Source organism: Balaenoptera borealis (assembly GCF_965194805.1).
Source record: "Balaenoptera borealis genome assembly, chromosome: 7".
Classification (NCBI taxonomy): Eukaryota; Metazoa; Chordata; class Mammalia; order Artiodactyla; family Balaenopteridae; genus Balaenoptera; species Balaenoptera borealis.
Window position 1 is genome coordinate 118,496,758 of NC_138864.1, and position 18,744 is coordinate 118,515,501.

General features: G+C 47.6%; 1 protein-coding gene across 1 annotated transcript in view; it reads left to right on the forward strand.

Annotated features, from left to right (window-relative positions):
* Nucleotides 1–18,744, forward strand: part of CLCN1 (chloride voltage-gated channel 1) — a 32,703-nt gene continuing 13,959 nt past the window's right edge. Inside the window, exons 1-12 of the mRNA XM_082400434.1 lie at nucleotides 1–269; nucleotides 3,240–3,360; nucleotides 3,758–3,889; nucleotides 4,499–4,627; nucleotides 4,871–5,004; nucleotides 6,124–6,201; nucleotides 7,248–7,326; nucleotides 12,921–13,046; nucleotides 13,377–13,461; nucleotides 13,685–13,786; nucleotides 14,099–14,183; nucleotides 14,458–14,607. Of these exons, the coding sequence (XP_082256560.1) occupies nucleotides 90–269; nucleotides 3,240–3,360; nucleotides 3,758–3,889; nucleotides 4,499–4,627; nucleotides 4,871–5,004; nucleotides 6,124–6,201; nucleotides 7,248–7,326; nucleotides 12,921–13,046; nucleotides 13,377–13,461; nucleotides 13,685–13,786; nucleotides 14,099–14,183; nucleotides 14,458–14,607 (1,401 nt within the window). The 5' untranslated portion in view covers nucleotides 1–89. The remainder of the gene's footprint in view (nucleotides 270–3,239; nucleotides 3,361–3,757; nucleotides 3,890–4,498; nucleotides 4,628–4,870; nucleotides 5,005–6,123; nucleotides 6,202–7,247; nucleotides 7,327–12,920; nucleotides 13,047–13,376; nucleotides 13,462–13,684; nucleotides 13,787–14,098; nucleotides 14,184–14,457; nucleotides 14,608–18,744) is intronic.

The following is an 18,744-nucleotide window of genomic DNA, read 5'->3' on the forward strand; positions in this document are numbered from 1 at the left end:
CTTGGGGACAGGCAGGCGGACAGGCTTAAGGAGCTGTACTGGGGGGAGGGCAGGGGCAAGCAGGCCGAGGCCTGGCCGGGGGAGGGAGCATGGAGCCGTCTGGGTCCCAGCGGCATGGGGCTGAGCCCAGCTGGTGGGGTAGCGCCCCCCAGTACCAGTACATGCCCTTTGAACACTGCACCAGCTACGGACTGCCCTCCAAGAGTGGGGACCTGCAGCACAGGCTCCAGAGGGATGCAGGCCCCCGTCCCAACGCCCGCCCCACACAGGTAAAGTCCTAAGGGGAGGGGGCGGTGGATTCGAGGAGACGGTGGTGCCATGGATTGGGGGAAAAGAGGAATCAGGTGAAAAGAGGGAGCAGTGTGATCTTTTTAACTTGAAAAAGTACGCGGTCATGTGTTCAAAATATGAACATTCTTCAAAGGTCTGGGTTCAGCCTTGTGAGCTCCTTATACAGAGATACACGCGTACTTTAACACAAGCTTTACTAACAGAACCCCCGAATCCTGGGGGGAGACGGCAGAGCCACACATGCATGACAAGCTCGTGCTTACATAACCCACACGAGGTGAGTGGCAGAGGGGACCACACCTCTGAGCTGTCCTTACACCCTCACCCGCGCGCAGACACCACCGGATTTCTCCCTCCCCACCCTCGGCAGGACACACACAAATCAGCACTTCTGCAGAAGGCAGAAGAGTTGGGATGAGTGGAGAAAAAGGACTGAATTGCGTATCAGTGATCAAAGATAGACCAGTGTCAAATGAGCAGAAGAAATATAATCAAACTTTCAGGTGGGAGGATTAATTAAGTAAGAACCGATGAAATGGCAGGCATCTGGAAAGGTACAGAGGTCTGTACCCAGAGAGAGGGGCTTGTGAACTAATTAGGGATGTCCAGGGATAAATACCCTCCAGGGCTTCTAGACATCTAGGAAAGGGCAATGGGATGAGCACCGCTGAAAGACAGGCTGGGAGCTTGTCACAGATAAATACACAGGTTAGGATTAGCGAGTGAATGTGCATGCAGAGAGCGACAGGATGGAACCTGTCAGGAGGACAAGGAAAGCAAGATTTAAAAGTGTTTCAGCCAGCGAGGGGGGTGGGCTGTGGTTCCTCTAGTTTATGGGGTCTAGACAGGACTGGGAAGCTGAGGGCTGGCCTGGGCTGGTGATCTCAGCGCAGGGGGTCAAGAGGATCCATGTCTCAGCCCTGATCCATCCCGAGGGTGGTGGGTAAGGGCGGCCCCGGAGAATCAGGTGGGGACTGGGACACAAAAGCCAGCAGAGGCTCCAATGGTGAGTCAGAGTGGGCTTCCTGGAGGAGGGGACCCTGGAACACTGTGTGGGGTTGGACAGAAAGACCTCTCCTCATGGCCCTGGGCTCACTGTCACCGTGTAGGCGGTCTGGGTGGGATGACAACTTGAGTAAAGGTGCAGTTATGGCACCTTCTGGTGACAGTGAGGAAACCAGGTACACTAGCATGAAGCTTCCTGTTGAAAAGGAATGCTGAAGTGACTTGGGAAGTAGGGTTGGGCTGGTCTCCAAAGGGCCCTGAAAGCAAAGAAGAGGAGTTTGGACTTAAGTTTTTCTCTGTTTAAATTTTATTACGGAAATTTCACACTTATACAAAAGCAGAAAGAGCAGTGTAATGAATGCCCAAGTACCCCTTGCCCAATGATCAGTTATCAGTATTTTGTCAGCATCGTTTCATCCATCCTCCCATCCCCAGCCCCAGCCCTACACACACGGGTGTTTTTGTTCAGGAATCCAGACGCTGCGAATGCTTTCAGGCTTGACTTCTCCCTGCCCTCCCAGCCCTGCTCGACTGGTGAACCCTGGTCCAGCCAGCACCGATCCGGCTCTCTCAGTGTTTCCCAGCCCAGGTTTGGTATGGAGCACCCTCTTCTCGTCTCCACCAGCCTGGGAACCAAGGGGGCTGAGGCAGCCTGTGTGCTGGCCCCCTGTGGGCAGTGTCTTCTCCTGGGGGCCAGGGGGGGCACAGAGGGAAACACGGCTTCTCTCAGTCACACACCTCATCCCAGAAGACGAAAGAGCCGTGAGCAGGGTGTTAGTGCGCGCCTGTCCAGGACTCAGGCATAAACTCTACTTCTTGTATTGTGAAATCAGATCTCTTCCACCCAGGCTCTCCCAGAACCAGCAGCATGGCCTGGCCTGACCCCGGCTCCAGAGGATGGAGTTAGTGCAGTGGAGGAGGGGCAGTTAGAGACCTTGCGCGCGCACACACACGCGCACACACACACACACCCCAAACACACAAGCTCTACTTCAGGAGGAAGTGGACTGACTTGCTTTATCAGGGCTGGGTCCAGTTTGTGCATTTGAGCACAGGAAGGGGAGGTGGATGGGCTTTCTCTAAGCCTGGCAGGGCATCTGAGGGGCCTCATTAAAGCTAGACACACCAAGGCCAAGAGCAACGAAGAGTCACCTGCTCGTCTTTCCTTACCCCATCCACATCAGTGTGAGGGGGTCTGGGGGAGCAAGAGAGAGGCTGAGACACAGGAAACAGTGACACAAAAACATGTAATTGATGCACATGCCCAGTATCAGCACAGTTTTTAAAAAAAAATACATTTATGTATGTATGTATCTATTTATTTATTTATGGCTACATCGGGTGTACATTGCTGTGCACGGGCTTTCTCTAGTTGTCGCAAGCAGGGGCTACTCTTCGTTGTGGTGCCGGCTTCTCATTGCGGTGGCTTCTCTTGTTGTGGAGCACAGACTCTAGGCGCGCGGGCTTCAGTAGTTGTGGCTCGCGGGCTGTAGAGCACCGGCTCAGTAGTTGTGGCACACGGGCTTAGTTGCTCCGCGGCATGTGGGATCTTCCCAGACCAGGGCTCAAACCCTGGTGTCCTGGTGTCCCCTGCACTGGCAGGTGGATTCTTAACCGCTGTGCCACCAGGGAAGCCCTTAGCACAGTTTTTGTATCCCTACTTCAGAGTAGAAATTGGTCCCCTTGATGAAGGCTGCTGTTGACCAAGATGACTACAGATGTGCAAGGGTGTGGATGGATAGACAAGGGTGAGGAGTGGGAAAAGTGCAGACAGAGAGTGGGGAGTGGAGGGCACGGATGACCACAAAGTGACCCTGCCCGAGGCCCTCAACACCCAGGATTTTAAAAAGCTGTTTGTTTGTTTTATCTGTGGGTCTATCTGCTTCCCTCTATTTCTTTTAACTCTTCAACAAGACAGACCTTTCCCATCTCCCTCTGTCCAGATCTATGGTCATCACAAAGAGCAGTTCTCAGACAAGGAGCAGGACACGGGGATGCCCAAGACGACGGACTCCAGTGCTTCCATGGATAACAAGGATGAGAATCACTATTCTAAATGCCAAGGTGATGGGGACTGGGGAGTAAAGGAATGTGGGATGGAAGGAGGTACAGGGATTAGGACACTAACTCAGAAGACCTGTTGCATATTTCTGGCTCACCATCCCCACACACACACCAAAGCCCTCCTCCAAGTATTAAGGAGAAGACATGGCTCCCGTGTCCTTCTCACTCTGCCTTCCTACTATCCCTCCCACGCAGCCCCAAGAAACTAGGGTTTAGAAAGGAATCAAGTGGCCCATGGGGAATTGGACTTTGGTGCCTTCTGAAGGGCAGAGAGGTGAGAAGAAACTCAGGGAATGCGACGTATAGACAAGACGCCGAGGGCCCTACACCTCCCATCCTCGGCCACACACACAGAGCAGTGACTGGTTACCTGCTTCTCTTTACTTTCTTTCCCTAGGTTGTATCCACGGTCTGGGACTCATGATGAGAAGAAAATTAGGGGAAGACTGGATCTTTCTGGTGCTTCTGGGGCTGCTTATGGCTCTGATTAGCTGGTGCATGGATTATGTCAGTGCCAAAACCCTTCAGGGTAGGTTTAACCTGGCCCTTTGCCCTCAGCCCTCCCCATACTGCAGTTGATCTAGAGTTTCGACCTAGGGTAAGCTGGGGGTGCTTTGGGAGGAGGATGGTGCAAAGAGGAGATCAGGTGTAGCTCTGGCCCAGGATGAGACCAGACCCAGACCCAGACCCAGACCCAGATCCATTTTTTCTGCCCCTCCCACCTGCTACCAGCTGAGCTGTGGGGACCCCTCTCACAGGGTGACCAACTTGTCCTAGTTCTCCTAGGACTTTTCAGTTCAGGCAACTGGAAACACCTGGAGTCCCAGGAGCCCCTCAGTGCCGGGTTAACCGGGGTGGCTGGGTGCGCCACAGCCTCTAACGAAGCGCCCACAGAGTGTGGTTTGCTGCACTGGCGCCCACTTGACCTCCTACAAGTGGTGGGAACTTGAACGGGTCACGTCTCATCCCCCAGCTTAGACCCCCCCCCATGTGTCAAATGAGAACAGTGCCATCTCCGAGGTCGAACGGGATAGCCATGGCGGGAGCACGCTCCTAGCACGCTGTCCAATTCCGCGAGTGTGGGATGGCGGCAACATGCCATCCACATAGGACTAAGCCCAGACACCTGTCTCTGCAGCCTACAAGTGGACCTACTACCAGATGCAGCCCAACCTGCCTCTGCAGTTCCTGGTCTGGGTCACCTTCCCACTCATCCTCATCCTCTTCAGTGCCCTCTTCTGCCACCTCATCTCTCCCCAGGCTGTCGGTGAGAACTTCCCAGATCCTACCCCATCATGCCATCAACATAATCCAGCAGAATCTCATTGGCCTGTAGACCTCGCGCTCCCCTCTCTCCCTCCCCAACCCCCCTGACAGTCCTTTCGCTGTTTTGCTACTGTCCTCCCCCACAGACCTCTCACCCCACCCCCATGTCCACTATCTGGATGTCCATCTACCTTTAACCTCCAGCTTGAACATGCACACAATCATTTTTTAAAAACCCTTTTAGGCTCTGGAATCCCTGAAATGAAGACAATACTTCGCGGTGTTGTCCTGAAGGAATATCTCACCCTCAAGGCCTTCGTGGCCAAGGTTGTGGCCCTGACTGCGGGGCTGGGCAGTGGCATCCCTGTGGGGAAAGAGGTAGGACTCCAGTTACTGTGGGGTGAGCTGGGCAGGTCCTCAGGCAGAGGGCAGCACTGAGTCTAGAGGGAGCTCCGGGGGCAGCCGTGGGCCATGGGGATTCCGGAGGAGAGAGACATGGGAAGGTCCTCATCAGCCCTGGGAGCACCTTAGAGCAGAATCTCGCATCCTGGGCACTGTGGGCATTTGGGGCTGAGTAAGTCTTGGTTCTGGGGGGCCGTCCCGTACATTGTAGGATGATTAGCAGCCTCCCTGGCCTCTACCCCCTACATGCCAGCAGCAGTCCTCCCGCCCCCCCCCGCCCCCCCGCCCCCCGCAACCCCCGTTGTGACAATCAGAATGTCTCCAGATGTCCAAATGTCCCCTGGGGGCAAAATCTCCCCCAGTTGAGAACCACTGACTTAGAGACAATCCAGACACATTCTGTGAAAACTGAGACCTAGAAGAGGCTGTGTGTTTTTTCAAGGTTATGCTCATGCACCTTCCCCCCCCCACCACCGCCCCGCTGCAGCCAGGGGGGCTATAGTGATCAGGCTGCCCCTCCTTCCCCGAGCTTGAGTGACAAGGCACTTCCTGCCACTCAACTGCGCGAGCCTGCCCCCCTCTTGGGGCTCCTGCACTTGCTGTCCCCTCAGCCTGGAACATTCTTCTTCCCGGTGCCCATGCAGCTCACGCCTCATTTCCATCAAGGCCTTACTCAGTTGTGACCTTCGCCATCCCACCCTCAGCTTTCCTGTCTCTCTCTCTCCTCTGACCCTCCCTCAATTTCTTCTTAGCCCCTAGCATTTTCTTTGTTTCCCCTTTTTTTGAAACAAATGTATGTATGTATATATGTATGTATATATGCATTTATGGCTGCGTTGGGTCTTTGTTGCTGAGCGGGGGCTTTCTCTCGTTGTGGCGAGCGGGGGACATTTTCTGAAATGATAATATGCTGGCGTATCACCCCCCTTCCTCCCTGGGATGAAGCTCTGCGAAGGCAGAACCTCTATCTTGCTCACGTCTGTATTTCCAGCCCCTGGTACAGTGCCTGGAGCAACCAATGTCTGTCTAAGAATGCCACCAAGCCCCCCATCCGGCCCCCTGCCCCTGACCCCTCATCCCCCTCCTGTCTCCCAGGGCCCTTTTGTCCACATTGCCAGCATCTGCGCCGCTGTCCTCAGCAAGTTCATGTCCGTGCTCTGTGGGGTGTACGAGGTAAGGCTGAGAAGGTAAAAGGAGCTGGGGCTGTGCGCGCTGGCGGGTGCGGCAGGGCTGCCTTGGCCGTGATGCTGAGCTGGGCACCGCGCTAACCCACGCTCCCTCGTCCCCCCACACGTGGCGCCACCCGCCTACTCCAGCCACGCGATGCCGCTGTTCAGCCTGTGCCCGTTCCTTGACGCCCACCCCCGCCCCCATCCCTGCCCCCGCATCGGGGCTCGGCACGTGGTCCGTTCCTCGGCCGCCCCGGTGTCAGTTCCCCTCCGGTGCCGCCCCGTCCCTTTGTTGTTCCTGCCCCTCCACCCCGTCTCGCGCGCTCTCCCCCGCCCCAGCCCTCCACCCGCCCTGTCCGCGAGCTTCTCTGTTGCAGACTGTGCCTGGGCGGCTTGATCTCCTGGTGTCGGCCTGCGCGGTGGGCGTGGGATGCTGCTTTGCCGCCCCTGTCGGAGGCAAGTCCCACTTCCTCCCTACCCCGGTGGCCTGAGGGGTTGGAGTGGTTGCCACAAGCTTTGGGGTGGAGAGGGGCGCTCGCGGCAGGGGCTGGTGGGGGTGGGCCTTCAGGGTGTGACCCTGGATCACAGGCCCTGGTCTCCAGGCACCCGAGCTTTTTTTTTTTTTTTTTTTTTTTTTTTTTACCACAGAGCTGTTCTTTTGAGGCTGGTGGCTATTTCTTGCCGGCTTTATTGGTGCTGTTTGTCTGAAGTCCTTTCCTGCCTCTCTTGCTATTGACACTTCTTGCCCTGATTGTCCCCATCTCCAGCCCCTCTCTGGTGACCATTTATTGGCTGACCTTCCTTCCATATATTTGCCTAACATTTATTTCATTTTCTATGTTTGGCCTTGTGCTAGGAGATCACTTCCTGTCTGCCAAACTAACTGAGTTTCTCTTGGCCTGGGATCGCAGGGGGGAGACGGGGCCACTGTGATTCCCTGTGACTTAAGCCGCTCCTTCTTTATTCCCCACCTTTGCCTGTTCTCCTTTCCTCTTCTGCCCCCCTGCCCATCCCTCCCATCTGGCTCTTTGTCTGTGTCTCCCCTAGTAGCAACCATACTATTACACTGATATGCTGACCGTGGGCTGTGCAGTAGGAGTCGGCTGTTGCTTTGGGACACCACTTGGAGGCAAGTGATTTACCCCCGCCTACGTCTGTCCACTTGCCTGGGCTTGCTCCCAAAACAGTTTTTGTCAGCATCCCCAAGTTCGAGTATGAGCAGTTGAAACAAGAGTAAAGCAAGAATAGCTAACTTTTAATGAGCATTTACTATGCGCGGGCAATGTTCTAAGGACTTTACATCCCTTCCTGCCCAAAGCTGGATGAGATCTATATTAAGGAAGAGAGAGAGTTAGTGACTTGAGCAAGGTCATCCTGTTAATAAGTGGTAGCGCCAGGAAGGAAAACCGAGGCGGCCTTTATGGGTCCCGTACTTATATTAAAACCCTTTGTATTGTTGGATATTTTTGCCCTTCACTTATTACATCTTCTAACAGGGGACTTCTATGTATGTTCCTCTTGGTTTTTTGCTCTTGAATAATTCATTTTTGTCATTGTTGGTTTTAATTGAAGTATAATTGACATCTCTATGTATTTTCTTCTCCAAGGGAAGACTTACCTTTGGTTGTATGTTGTTAAGGACACGGAAGTTTAGATGGACCTTATTTAGATTAATAGTCAGCTTTATTTTTTGTTTTATGGCCGTGCCTTGGGGCATGCGGGATCTTAGTCCCCCCGACGAGGGATCAAACCTGTGCCCCCTTCATTGGGAGCGCGGAGTCTTAACCACTGGACCGCCAGGGAAGTCCCAATAATCAGCTTTAAATGAGGACTACAGGTGGAAGTTAAAGTGTCGTTTTTCCTTGGCAGCAATTTAAGATTGAGTTTAGCTCTTTCTACTAATGTTAGTCAAAGGGTAACCTTTCAGATTATTTTCCTTGTCCTGAATAACTAACAAGTGGGCATGGTCAGAGAAAGCTGTTGTATCTGTTTATTTACTCATTGATAGCAGTTATAACCAGATTAACAGAGCAAGGATTATATAGATCATTCATTGGATTCATTGGTGATAAAAAAAGACACCGTGTTGACAATCTGAGAAGCAAAACTGCAGGAAAGGCATATGCTTCTTAAACGCACCAGCTGTTAGAGGTATCTTTCAATTATGAACATGTAATCAGTCCTTTCATAGAGGAGTCTTCAGGAAACTCAGATGACTTGGCTCAGGAACGATATATGGATAAACATTTACAGTTAATGAAAATGTACCATGCTCTCTTGAACTGACACTGCACCAATGTCAGCGAACACGTCAGCTGGCATCCTGTTTGCACTCTTGTTGTCAGCTCTTGTCATTAAAGTCATAGTCTCCAGCCAGGGAAGGGTAGTGTGTTTGAATTTCTGCACACATTAAATGTTCACACTTGCATTTATACCCGCTTTCACCTTTATTTGGTCTTTTGCCTTACAAATCCAGAAGGTCTGAAGAACATTTTTAGAAAGGTAGCATTTTTTTGTTTTTATTTTTGTTTTTAATCAGATTCTTTTAAAGTAAAGAGAATATGAATTTTTTTGCATAAAACTGGAATTTCTGGGGTGAATGAAGAAGGTTCTTCATGATCCTGTGTAGAGAATGGGAGAGGCAAATAGAAAAGTTACAGATAAAACATGGCTCTTGAGAAAATGTTAAGCATTGAAAAGTTAAAATGCTGTTTTCAAGATGTTTGTAATAAGTGGCAAATATTAAATGAATTTGCAGATAACATTACTTGATTGCTTTTATTTTATGAACATAGGCTAATTCTAAAATAAAAAAATTAGTATTAGAATATTTATTCACTATATGGTCAACTCTTAATTCCTTACACCGATGAAAGAAATTTGCTTCGGTGTTTGGCTAAAATGGCAAATATGTTTTTGTTTCCATATGTGCCCTGTGCCGTGAGCCCTCTGGGCGCTGTGCTGGTTCCTGTGCTCTCAGGTACCCACGGCTGAAAGGGTAGACAGGAAGGCAAGTAGACCATCACAGTTTACTCAGGAAGCGTCCCAGTGGCAGCCTGGGCAAAGTGCAAGGAAGATATTCTGGAGAGAGAGGAGACAGCATTGCAAAGTCAAGATGTAAGGGACTAAAATTAACATATATGTGCATTTCTAGAGGATACAGGGGAAGGAATGACAGAAAATGGGTCTGGATAGGTACGTGGGGGCTGAATCATGAAGGTCCTCATAGGAAATGCACAAGAATGTCGATTTCATTTTCTAGGCTAGAATTAGCCCGAATGTGTTTTATGGAACACAGTTCATGGTGTTAATAGACATAACCTGTAAACAGTGCTCCAAGATCAGATAAGTTGGAAAATACTGGGTTCAAAAGGTAGTTTTTTAAACTGGAAGAGTTATCAGAACGTTTGATATGCTGACATGTATTGTGACTATCCCAAGTGTAGCATTTCCCACAGAATTCTTTTTGCAAGGACCTTCTTATGGAACTCATAGTATCTCATGGACCTGACTTTGGGAAACGCTGTCATGGGTGAAGGGGAGCCATGGAAGAATTTTAAATAAGGAAGTGACATGACCAACTCTGGCAGATCTGTGCAGGACAGAACTGGCCTGTGGATTAACAGGATTTATCCAAGATTAACAAGAAGACTATTGTCATAGTGCTGATGCTAGATGATGAGAGACCGAACTGGGCAGAGGCAGAAGAGATAGAGAACAGGATGATATATATGGGTGATAGAAAATAAAATCGATGGGACCTGGTGGCTGATTTATGTGAGGATGTGAAAGGTAAGAAAGGAGGAGGAATCTACGCTAACTTCCATTTTTATAATGAGGGAAATGGCGTGGATGCAAGCAAGATAGGGAATATAGGGAGTGAAACAGGTCTGGGGGAGCTGATACATTTCACTCTGAATACCTTGCGTTTGAAGTTCCTGTGGCGTCTCCAAGTGATGTCAAATAGGCAGCTGGCTTGGTGAGTCTGAAGTTCAGGAACTGAGCTGAAAGCATGGCTTTGTTAACCAGTAGGTTAGCATGGAGGTGGTAGTTGAAGCCGTGGGCATGAATGAAATTGAGAGAGTGTGTCTATGAGTAGCAATTGTCGGAGACCAAGGACAAGGCGCTGGCTGGGCAGAGGCAAAGGCGCCAGGGGAGAAGACAGAGAGGAGCCTTCAGGGTGGGAAAGAGAGCAATATTACGGAACCTGGGAGACTAGAGAGTTTCCAAATGCTGTTTGTGTTTTTAATGCTTTGTTTCCTCTTAGCAGCACATTTTCTGTCTGGCTCAGGCGAATATGAAAATGAGCTCTCATTCCGAAGTACACAGTGACAGACTGTTAGAGAAGGTGTCCCAGAACCACATGGCAGGAAAGAAAATCTAGCCTAGGATTTCAAAAACTGGTCGTAAACTATTCATGAGTTGGATAGTTTACATCCGACAAGTCAAAGCCGACTTTGGTTTTGTTACTGGTAAAGAAAAGCAGAGACTTGCTCTACCTGACTCCCCCCTGTGTCAAATCCTCCTTTTAGGCCAAGGAAACAGCTGCCTTACCTGATAAGATTTGGGGAGCAGGGGCGATAGGTGGTTAGCAAAGCTCTGTCCCTCAGCTTCCCTGTTTTCTGAAATGCCACCCATCTATTCTCTTCTGCTCTCGTTCTTCCTTCCCCGTCCCCCTCCCCCGTCTCCCTTCTGTGCATCCATAGAACAGGCCTTGAGCCCTGATTATGTACCAGGCACTGTGTTAGGTGTTGGGTTCCAAGGAACTTTCAATCCTGGGGGAACTCAGAGATGTAAATAAACAACTATATCTGAAATTGCTAAGTGCTCTGATGGTCCAGAATTCCGAGAGAACAAGGTAAGGGCAGGACTGTTTTTACCCGCGGAGGGGGATCGGGGATACCTTCCCAGAGAAGGCGCCATTGAGCCAACCATGAGGAATCCTCTGTCCAAATGCAGCAGCTACTCCACGAGGGAGTAACCACACTCCCTTGGCATAAATAACTTCCTGTCATCACTGACTGTCACCTGCGGAGGAGAGGGCTGGGGTTCTGAGGGATTCAGGAGATGTGACTTTTGAATCTAGAACAGGGAGAAGAAAATGGCTCAGATGTGAGAGGCCACCTGCAGGAAGAACAGGTTGGGGGTCTTGGGCTGGCCAGCAGCCGTTCCCGCAGAGAGCAAGGGGAGACGAACCTTATCTAGTTCATGGGCTTTCCTAGGTCTGGGCCTCTTCTCCATTCATCTAATTATGGGCTGCATTTCCTTGTTTTCCTTCTTCATTTCCGATAAAAATGAGGCTTAGCCAGGTGTTAGGTAATTCTCTTGTAAGTTTTTACTTTGCATCTAATCACAGTCTATTCCCTGATTCTTGGTATGTTTAAAGACTTTTTTTCTTTGCATCTTTTTTTTTTTTCCTTTATTTATTTTTGGCTGCTTTGGGTCTTTGGTGCTGCATGGGGGCTTTCTCTAGTTGTGGCGAGCAGGGGCTACTCTTCATTGCAGTGCGCGGGTTTCTCATTGCAGTGGCTTCTCTTGTTGCGGAGCATGGGCTCTAGGCTCACGGGCTTCAGTAGTTGTGGCATGTGGACTCAGTAGTTGTGGCTCACGGGCTCTAGAGCGCAGGCTCAGTAGTTGTGGCACACGGGCTTAGTTGCTTCGCGGCATGTGGGATCTTCCTGGACCAGGGCTCGACCCTGCGTTGGCAGGTGGATTCTTAACCACTGTGCCACCAGGGAAGCCCTCTTTGCATCTTTTGAGTCTATCTTTTATACCCTTATTAGCTTCCTTACTTTGTCTCCACCAACTCTTGCCATTTTTCTATCTATTTTCCTTCTCATTTGTGTTCCAGCATCTACTCTCAGAAACAGTACAACTTAGGACTCTTAATTAGGTTTCCTTCTACCTCACCCGCCTTTCTTTTTTTAAAAAAAGTATTTGTTTATTTGGTTGCATCAGGTCTTAGTTGCAGCATGCGAACTCTTAGTTGCGGCATGCACGTGGGATCTAGTTCCCTGACCGGGGATCATCACCCACCTTTCTTAAGCATAATTGTTTATAGCTTCTTCTGGCCTCTTGGTTTTCCCCCTGGATTTGGTCCTTTTCAGTCAGGTTTTTAATATTAATTTTTTTAAAAATGTGGATGAATCCTCTTTCCTTTCTTGCAATATTGAGTATTGTCAGCTCTCACAAAGCCCTTTCCTATTCATTTTTCTTATTTCTTCCCTAAAAGTTGCATGGTACGTGGTGCATGGGAGAAGGGAGGAGAGGTTGAAGGGGGTGTTAAGGAGAGTCCCTGTAAATCTTGAGCTCTGCTTGGCACTCTGGTGAGCACCTGCTCTGGAAGCTTTCTCTTTTGTAACTTTTCTTGCAGAAATTTTTCAGATCCCTGTGGATATCAGACAACTGTGAATCCCACCCAACCTTGCTTTCTAAGGGATGGAGAGGGCACGACCACCTGACCCTCAGGTTTTGTGGGTTAAACCCCCTCATTTCCCATTCTCTCTGTATCTTGTTGAACCACATCCCTGGCCTGCAAAAAACTGCTAGCATGAGCAGGTATATGGTTTAGAGCATGGCACACTCTAAGAGATCATCACCTCCCAGTACTGCTGCCCCTGTGATTGAAGTTTCAGCAAAAGCTCCTTGGGTCCACGGGGTGGGAGTGTGGGAGAGAGCCTCACACTTTTGTCTGCACCTGACCCTACTTCCTTGCCCCTACAGGAGTGCTGTTTAGCATCGAGGTCACCTCTACCTACTTTGCCGTGAGGAACTACTGGCGAGGATTCTTTGCAGCCACGTTCAGCGCCTTTGTTTTCCGAGTGCTAGCCGTGTGGAACAAGGATGCTGGTAACAGGGGAGCCCTGGGGTGGAGGCAATGTGAAATAGGGAGGCTGGTAATGGGGCGTGGAGGGAAGCTCTGTGGGGCAGTGCAGAAAAGGAGTGGATGGCATCATTTGGGAAGTGAGACCAAGGCCCAAGGGTATATATAGGTCAAGGATACAGGTCATGGAATAAGGGAGAGTGTCTCTGCCAGTAGTGTTAGAAAAAGGAAATCAAATAGAAGAGGAGACATTGGGATGGGAGGAAGCTTTAATCCTTAAAACCTATGACCCTGGTTCCTTCTCGGTGGGTTTCTGTGATGCTCCCACCATAATCCTTGGCCTTTCCATCCCATAGTCACCATCACAGCTCTCTTCAGAACCAATTTCCGAATGGATTTCCCCTTTGACCTGCAGGAACTCCCAGCCTTTGCAGCCATCGGGTCAGTGGGTTTGTCTGCTCTGGGGGATAGTGGGGAACCAGGGCTGGGGCGTGGCTTTGCATTGGAAGGGACCCAAGCTGGGAAGGTGGGGTTGGTGTGGGTGAAGTGTAAATTGTTGGGGGGAGGTGGGTAGAAAGGGAAGGTGTGTGCCTGGCATTTGTTTCCCTGCGGTGGCCAGGCCCGAGGGATGAGGGTTTCACTTCTGCATAACTTACACCCTCAGGATTTGCTGTGGGTTCCTGGGAGCTGTATTTGTGTACCTGCATCGCCAAGTCATGCTCAGCGTCCGAAAGCACAAGGCCCTCAGCCGGTTTCTGGCTAAGCAGTGAGTCACCGCCCTTCTTCTGCCCTACCTGTTTACCTTCTGGTTTCTCCAAGAGTTCCTCCCTTTTAATCTTTGTGGAAGGCGTTAAATGCCTTTAGGTGGCTTGTGATAAAATATAGAAGCCCTGATACTCTACCAGGGCTGAATGGTGCGGTTTCCCCTTTAAAGATTGCTTGTTGGTGGAGAGAATGCTCTGTCTAATGGCCTGAGACTACTGTAGACTCCAGGAAACTTCGGCTTACCAGAGTCCAGAGAGTTGTCCACTGTGGCCTGGCTAAATTAGGGTGAGGATTAATTCTGTTTCTTTTTCAGCCGCCTGCTCTATCCTGGAATTGTTACCTTTGTCATCGCCTCCTTCACCTTTCCACCAGGAATGGGACAATTCATGGCTGGAGAGGTCAGCTCCATGGGTGACCTCTGAGGGTGGGAGTCAGGTCACTGAGCACATGACTGGAACCAAGCCAGGACGGGGCCACATGGAAAAGAGGAAAGAGCACAGGTGTCCCTCAGGCTTCTGAGCATATGTGCTTTTGCCCAAGGATAGACTCTCTCCCTGAGAAAAAAGCAAAAGTGTCCCATGAAAAATGAAACTGGGGAATTAGTTCTCTTAGAAAAATGGAAGTACCGAACATCCCTGGAGAACTGCTCCCTTTTGCTTCCTCCTCTCACAGTTGATGCCTCGGGAAGCCATCAGTACCCTGTTTGACAACAACACATGGGTAAAGCATGTAGGGGACCCTGAGAGCCTGGGCCAGTCAGCTGTGTGGATCCACCCAAAAGTCAATGTTGTCATCATCATCACCCTCTTCTTCATCATGAAGGTACCGCTCCCTACACTCCTGGCTCCCTGGGCTTCTAGGTTTTCAACCTAGGAACCGGGGTGTGCATAGGGTAAGGAAGGGTAAAACTTCATTTGGTCTTCGTCCAACCTAATAAAAAAACAGTTTGGAAACCAGAACATAAGTAAGTTGCTCATCTAGAGAAGTGAGCCAATATCTGGGTTAATGTTCCATTCATGTCAGCTTAGTGATGTTGCCATAATTATTATAACCCTTCTAAAGGTTCCGCTTGCTAAATTATTGAGACATCACAGCAGCCAAGTAAATAAGGACAAGAGCTTAGCAATACAGATAACTGTGGAAAGACCTCAGATAAATTAACCAAATCCCCCCACATGTTAGATAATTAGGTACTTCATTCTCCATGCATCTGATTATCCATTTTCAGATGATTTGCATATCCATTTTTTCCCCAGTCTAGTGGATGATCTCTTTTCTAGAATTACAAAAGGGATAAAATATTTAAATCCACTTTATTAGTGACTATAAATAATTTTTATAAACGTTATTATTCTCTATTTAGGTAGTGAGGCTGTGAGGATTTTGCCATTCTTAAACCATTTTCTTCTAACTTCAATTAGGAAACAAAAGCTGATCTCTTTTATAACAGTTCTTTTTCATATCTGCCCATCAAGGATCACGTGTTTATAGACTTCTCAATTACTGCCTTATACAAGTATATTTTTATTTCCACCACTGGTTGTGACATCTGTTATAATTGCTGATTGCCTTTTTTTTCTCTTTTTTGATGATTGCCTCATTATTAATAGTATGTCTTGCTTGAATAACCCAACATTTTCCTCTATATATTAGGGCCTTCATTTGAAAGTCTGTCCACATTAAACTTTCATGTTTTTTCGTACCTTGCTATTAACTTATTCTTGATACTTATTGTGAATCTATATTTCCCCAGGATATGAGTCACTAAGTTATATTTATATTGTAATAGCTGTAGTGTGTTCATTTATTCAATAAATGTTCTCATGCACCTACTGTGTGCCAAATATGTAATACTTGATTATTGATCTTTTGTGAATCTAATACTTATGGTTGAAAAAAATTATTTTAAAATTTCCTTCGTGGTTTTTTTGCTGCTCATTTAATGTGCTTGTCAATGGTCTTATCCTTAGAGATACCAGGTGCTTGACACACCAGGTTCCAGTTCTGTCACTTATGTTCTCAGGATTTGCTGTGGTGTTTCTGGAGGCTGTATTTATTTATGTTCTTTTTCATTCCATTCCAGGGGGATTAATTGGGTCTGTGGCTTCCATATTTTGCACACCCACTTTATTAATTAGATCATTTTCATTTCTTCCTTCAAAAGATTTGATATTTTTATCATAAAGAAGTTCTCAGTGTCTTGTTAGGGGTCTGATTTTTGGACTTCCGTTATAGAGTTTATCTTCTCTAATTTATAAACCCCAGCTTCCTGTAATTGGTTGTTGAGCATACAAACCCATCTGCAGTAACCAAGTCCAAGTTTTGATGGCATCTCAGAATTTCTTGTTCAATGATAATAATGCTGTTTTTCTGATACTCCTCTAGACTGAGCTGTATGGTAACTTTGGGATCATATATACTTTTGAAATGTTAAGCGTTTGAAAATTTTTGGAGAAACAAAATTCTGTATGTATTTTCAACATTTCCTTCCCACCTGACCTCATTTCCTCAGATTCCCAAGTATATCTCTGGATTTCACTTTACAGATTAAAATTTATTCTGAGAAACCTACTTGGATTATATAGCAGGACTCAACTGTATGTCATTCTTATTAATTTCTCACTGAATTACATCCTCAACAATGTCTACATAATAAGTGAATCGAGAAGAAATTCACATTTCTTGGGCTATATTTCAAGCCCAACAGTTTGCAGCAGGCCTATGCTATTCTATAATATTTTAAATGTAAAACCATTCCTGCTATAAATCCATGATATTACCTAGTTATCACTGCTTCCAGCATTTTCACTGTCTTATCATTGGACACATAACCATACTCTTATTATTTCCAAAGTGTGGACAACAGGGCGCGTAGGCACATTAAAACATACAAGTGACTAGAACAATTTTTCCACAGTTTGATTTGAAATTTAGCTTATGTGGTCTTCTGGCAGTCTCAGTGCTCACAGATAAGATTCTCATTTCAGCTCTTTATAACATTGATGAAGGGGACTTCCATCTTCTCAATTTTTTTTTTTAATTTATTTTATTTATTTATTTTGAGCTGTGTTGGGTCTTCGTTGCTGTGTGCGGGCTTTCTCTAGGTGCAGCGAGCAAAGGCTACTCTTCGTTGTGGTGCACAGGCTTCTCATTGTGGTGGCTTCTCTTGTTTCAGGGCATGGGCTCTAGGCGCGCGGGCTTCAGTAGTTGTGGCACGCGGACTCAGTAGTTGTGGCTCGCAAGCTCTAGAGCGCAGGCTCAGTAGTTGTGGCACACGGGCTTAGTTGCTCCGCGGCATGTGGGATCTTCCCAGACAAGGGCTCAAACCCATGTCCTCTGCATTGATAGGTGGATTCTTAACCACTGCGCCACCAGGGAAGCCCATCTTCTCAATTTTAAGACATGGAAGACATCACCATGTTGTAACTCTGGAGTGTTTATAATGAGTATGAATATAATTACAACATCTCAGTTTCCTTTTTAATAAGTCTAACATTATTACCTAGATCACTGAGTTCTCAGTACAGCCTGAGGCTCTGTAGCATTCTTGCCTAATCTTCCTATGAATCCTTCCTGTGAAGGGTTTAAATAAAGTAGAATCTGTGATAAGAGGTCTCTAGTTTCCCAGTTCTCTAGAACTGGGTGTCTAAAATCTTGGGAATTATTGGTGTTCCAGATCACTTACCCTGCTTCTGGATCTTCCCTTTCATGTGCTAATAGCTCAAAAAGAATGCTAGTCTCACGTGTCATTCTCTGCGCTATAGGAATTGATAACTTCAGTGTCCTCTGATCCTGATGCTATTCTTACACTTATCTTGGAGGATAATCCGAAGTTCATCCTCTGAAATCAGACCAATCAGCCACCTATTATCTTTATTACTGGAGCTTTCAGATTAACCTGAGCCTACAAAATCCCTTATGGCTTTCATGTACTTATTCCAAAGAGATACTACAGAATAGTTCAAGGGGTCTCAAAATGTTATATGTCAGGATCACTTAAGAAGCGCCTACAAGCGCCTAGAACTCTGTCTCCAGACAGTCTGATGGGGTAGCCTCCAGTGGTGTCTGGTCATCCGCAGTTTAAACAAGTTCCCCCCGAAAGCATTACTGTTGGATGTTTTAAGCAAATATTAGCTCTAAGTGTTTCTGCTTTGCATGAATACTGTTTGACCAAACTCTCTTCTTTCTTTCCTTCCTACCTACTTACTTAACTTACCTACCTACATCCTGCCTGCATTTACTGAGCACTGCCGGTGCTGAGAGAAGGCAAAGACAACCAGATACACTCTTGCTACACACTCGAAGAATTTGCAATCTGTATCCACTTCAATTGTACATTTAACTTTGCTGTTGTCTACTGTTTTAAACAGTCCTATTCTGACATGGCGACATATGTATTTTGCCTCTTCTCAGAGCTTCTGGGATGAAGGCTTCTCAGAGCTTTCATCATTGTCTCTTGAGGACAGCCCTGGCTCAAAAGAATCTCTCTCTAAGGTTCAGAAAATTAGGAAATGTATTTCTCATTAGTTTACAATAAAGTTGGTGCAGTGTTTAAATTGTAAATATTTTGAGCCTCGCAATTTTTTTTTGGACCTTTAGCTGTTGTCATCTTTCACCAAATTAGTTTAAGATCTTTTTCTAAGATCGGCTTACTTATTTTGGAAATGATGTGTAAACCTGTTGCTTAATTTATATATTATGTCTCATATGTTTATTTCTTTTACAGATATTTCAAAAGTTCAACCACTACTCCTTTTCCCATTCGGTTTCTCAGTTCTTTTGCATTCTTTGCTGCAGAATATACATATTGCTTTTGCTAAAATCATCCCAATTCCTGTTGGAATACTACCTTGGCCTTGGAGGTCTTTTCTATCACGCTGGCTGATTTAGCTGGCTCTCTCAATGTGCTCTTGCAGGATGGTCAGGACAGATCTGATTTTCTGATCCTTTGTTGAAGGT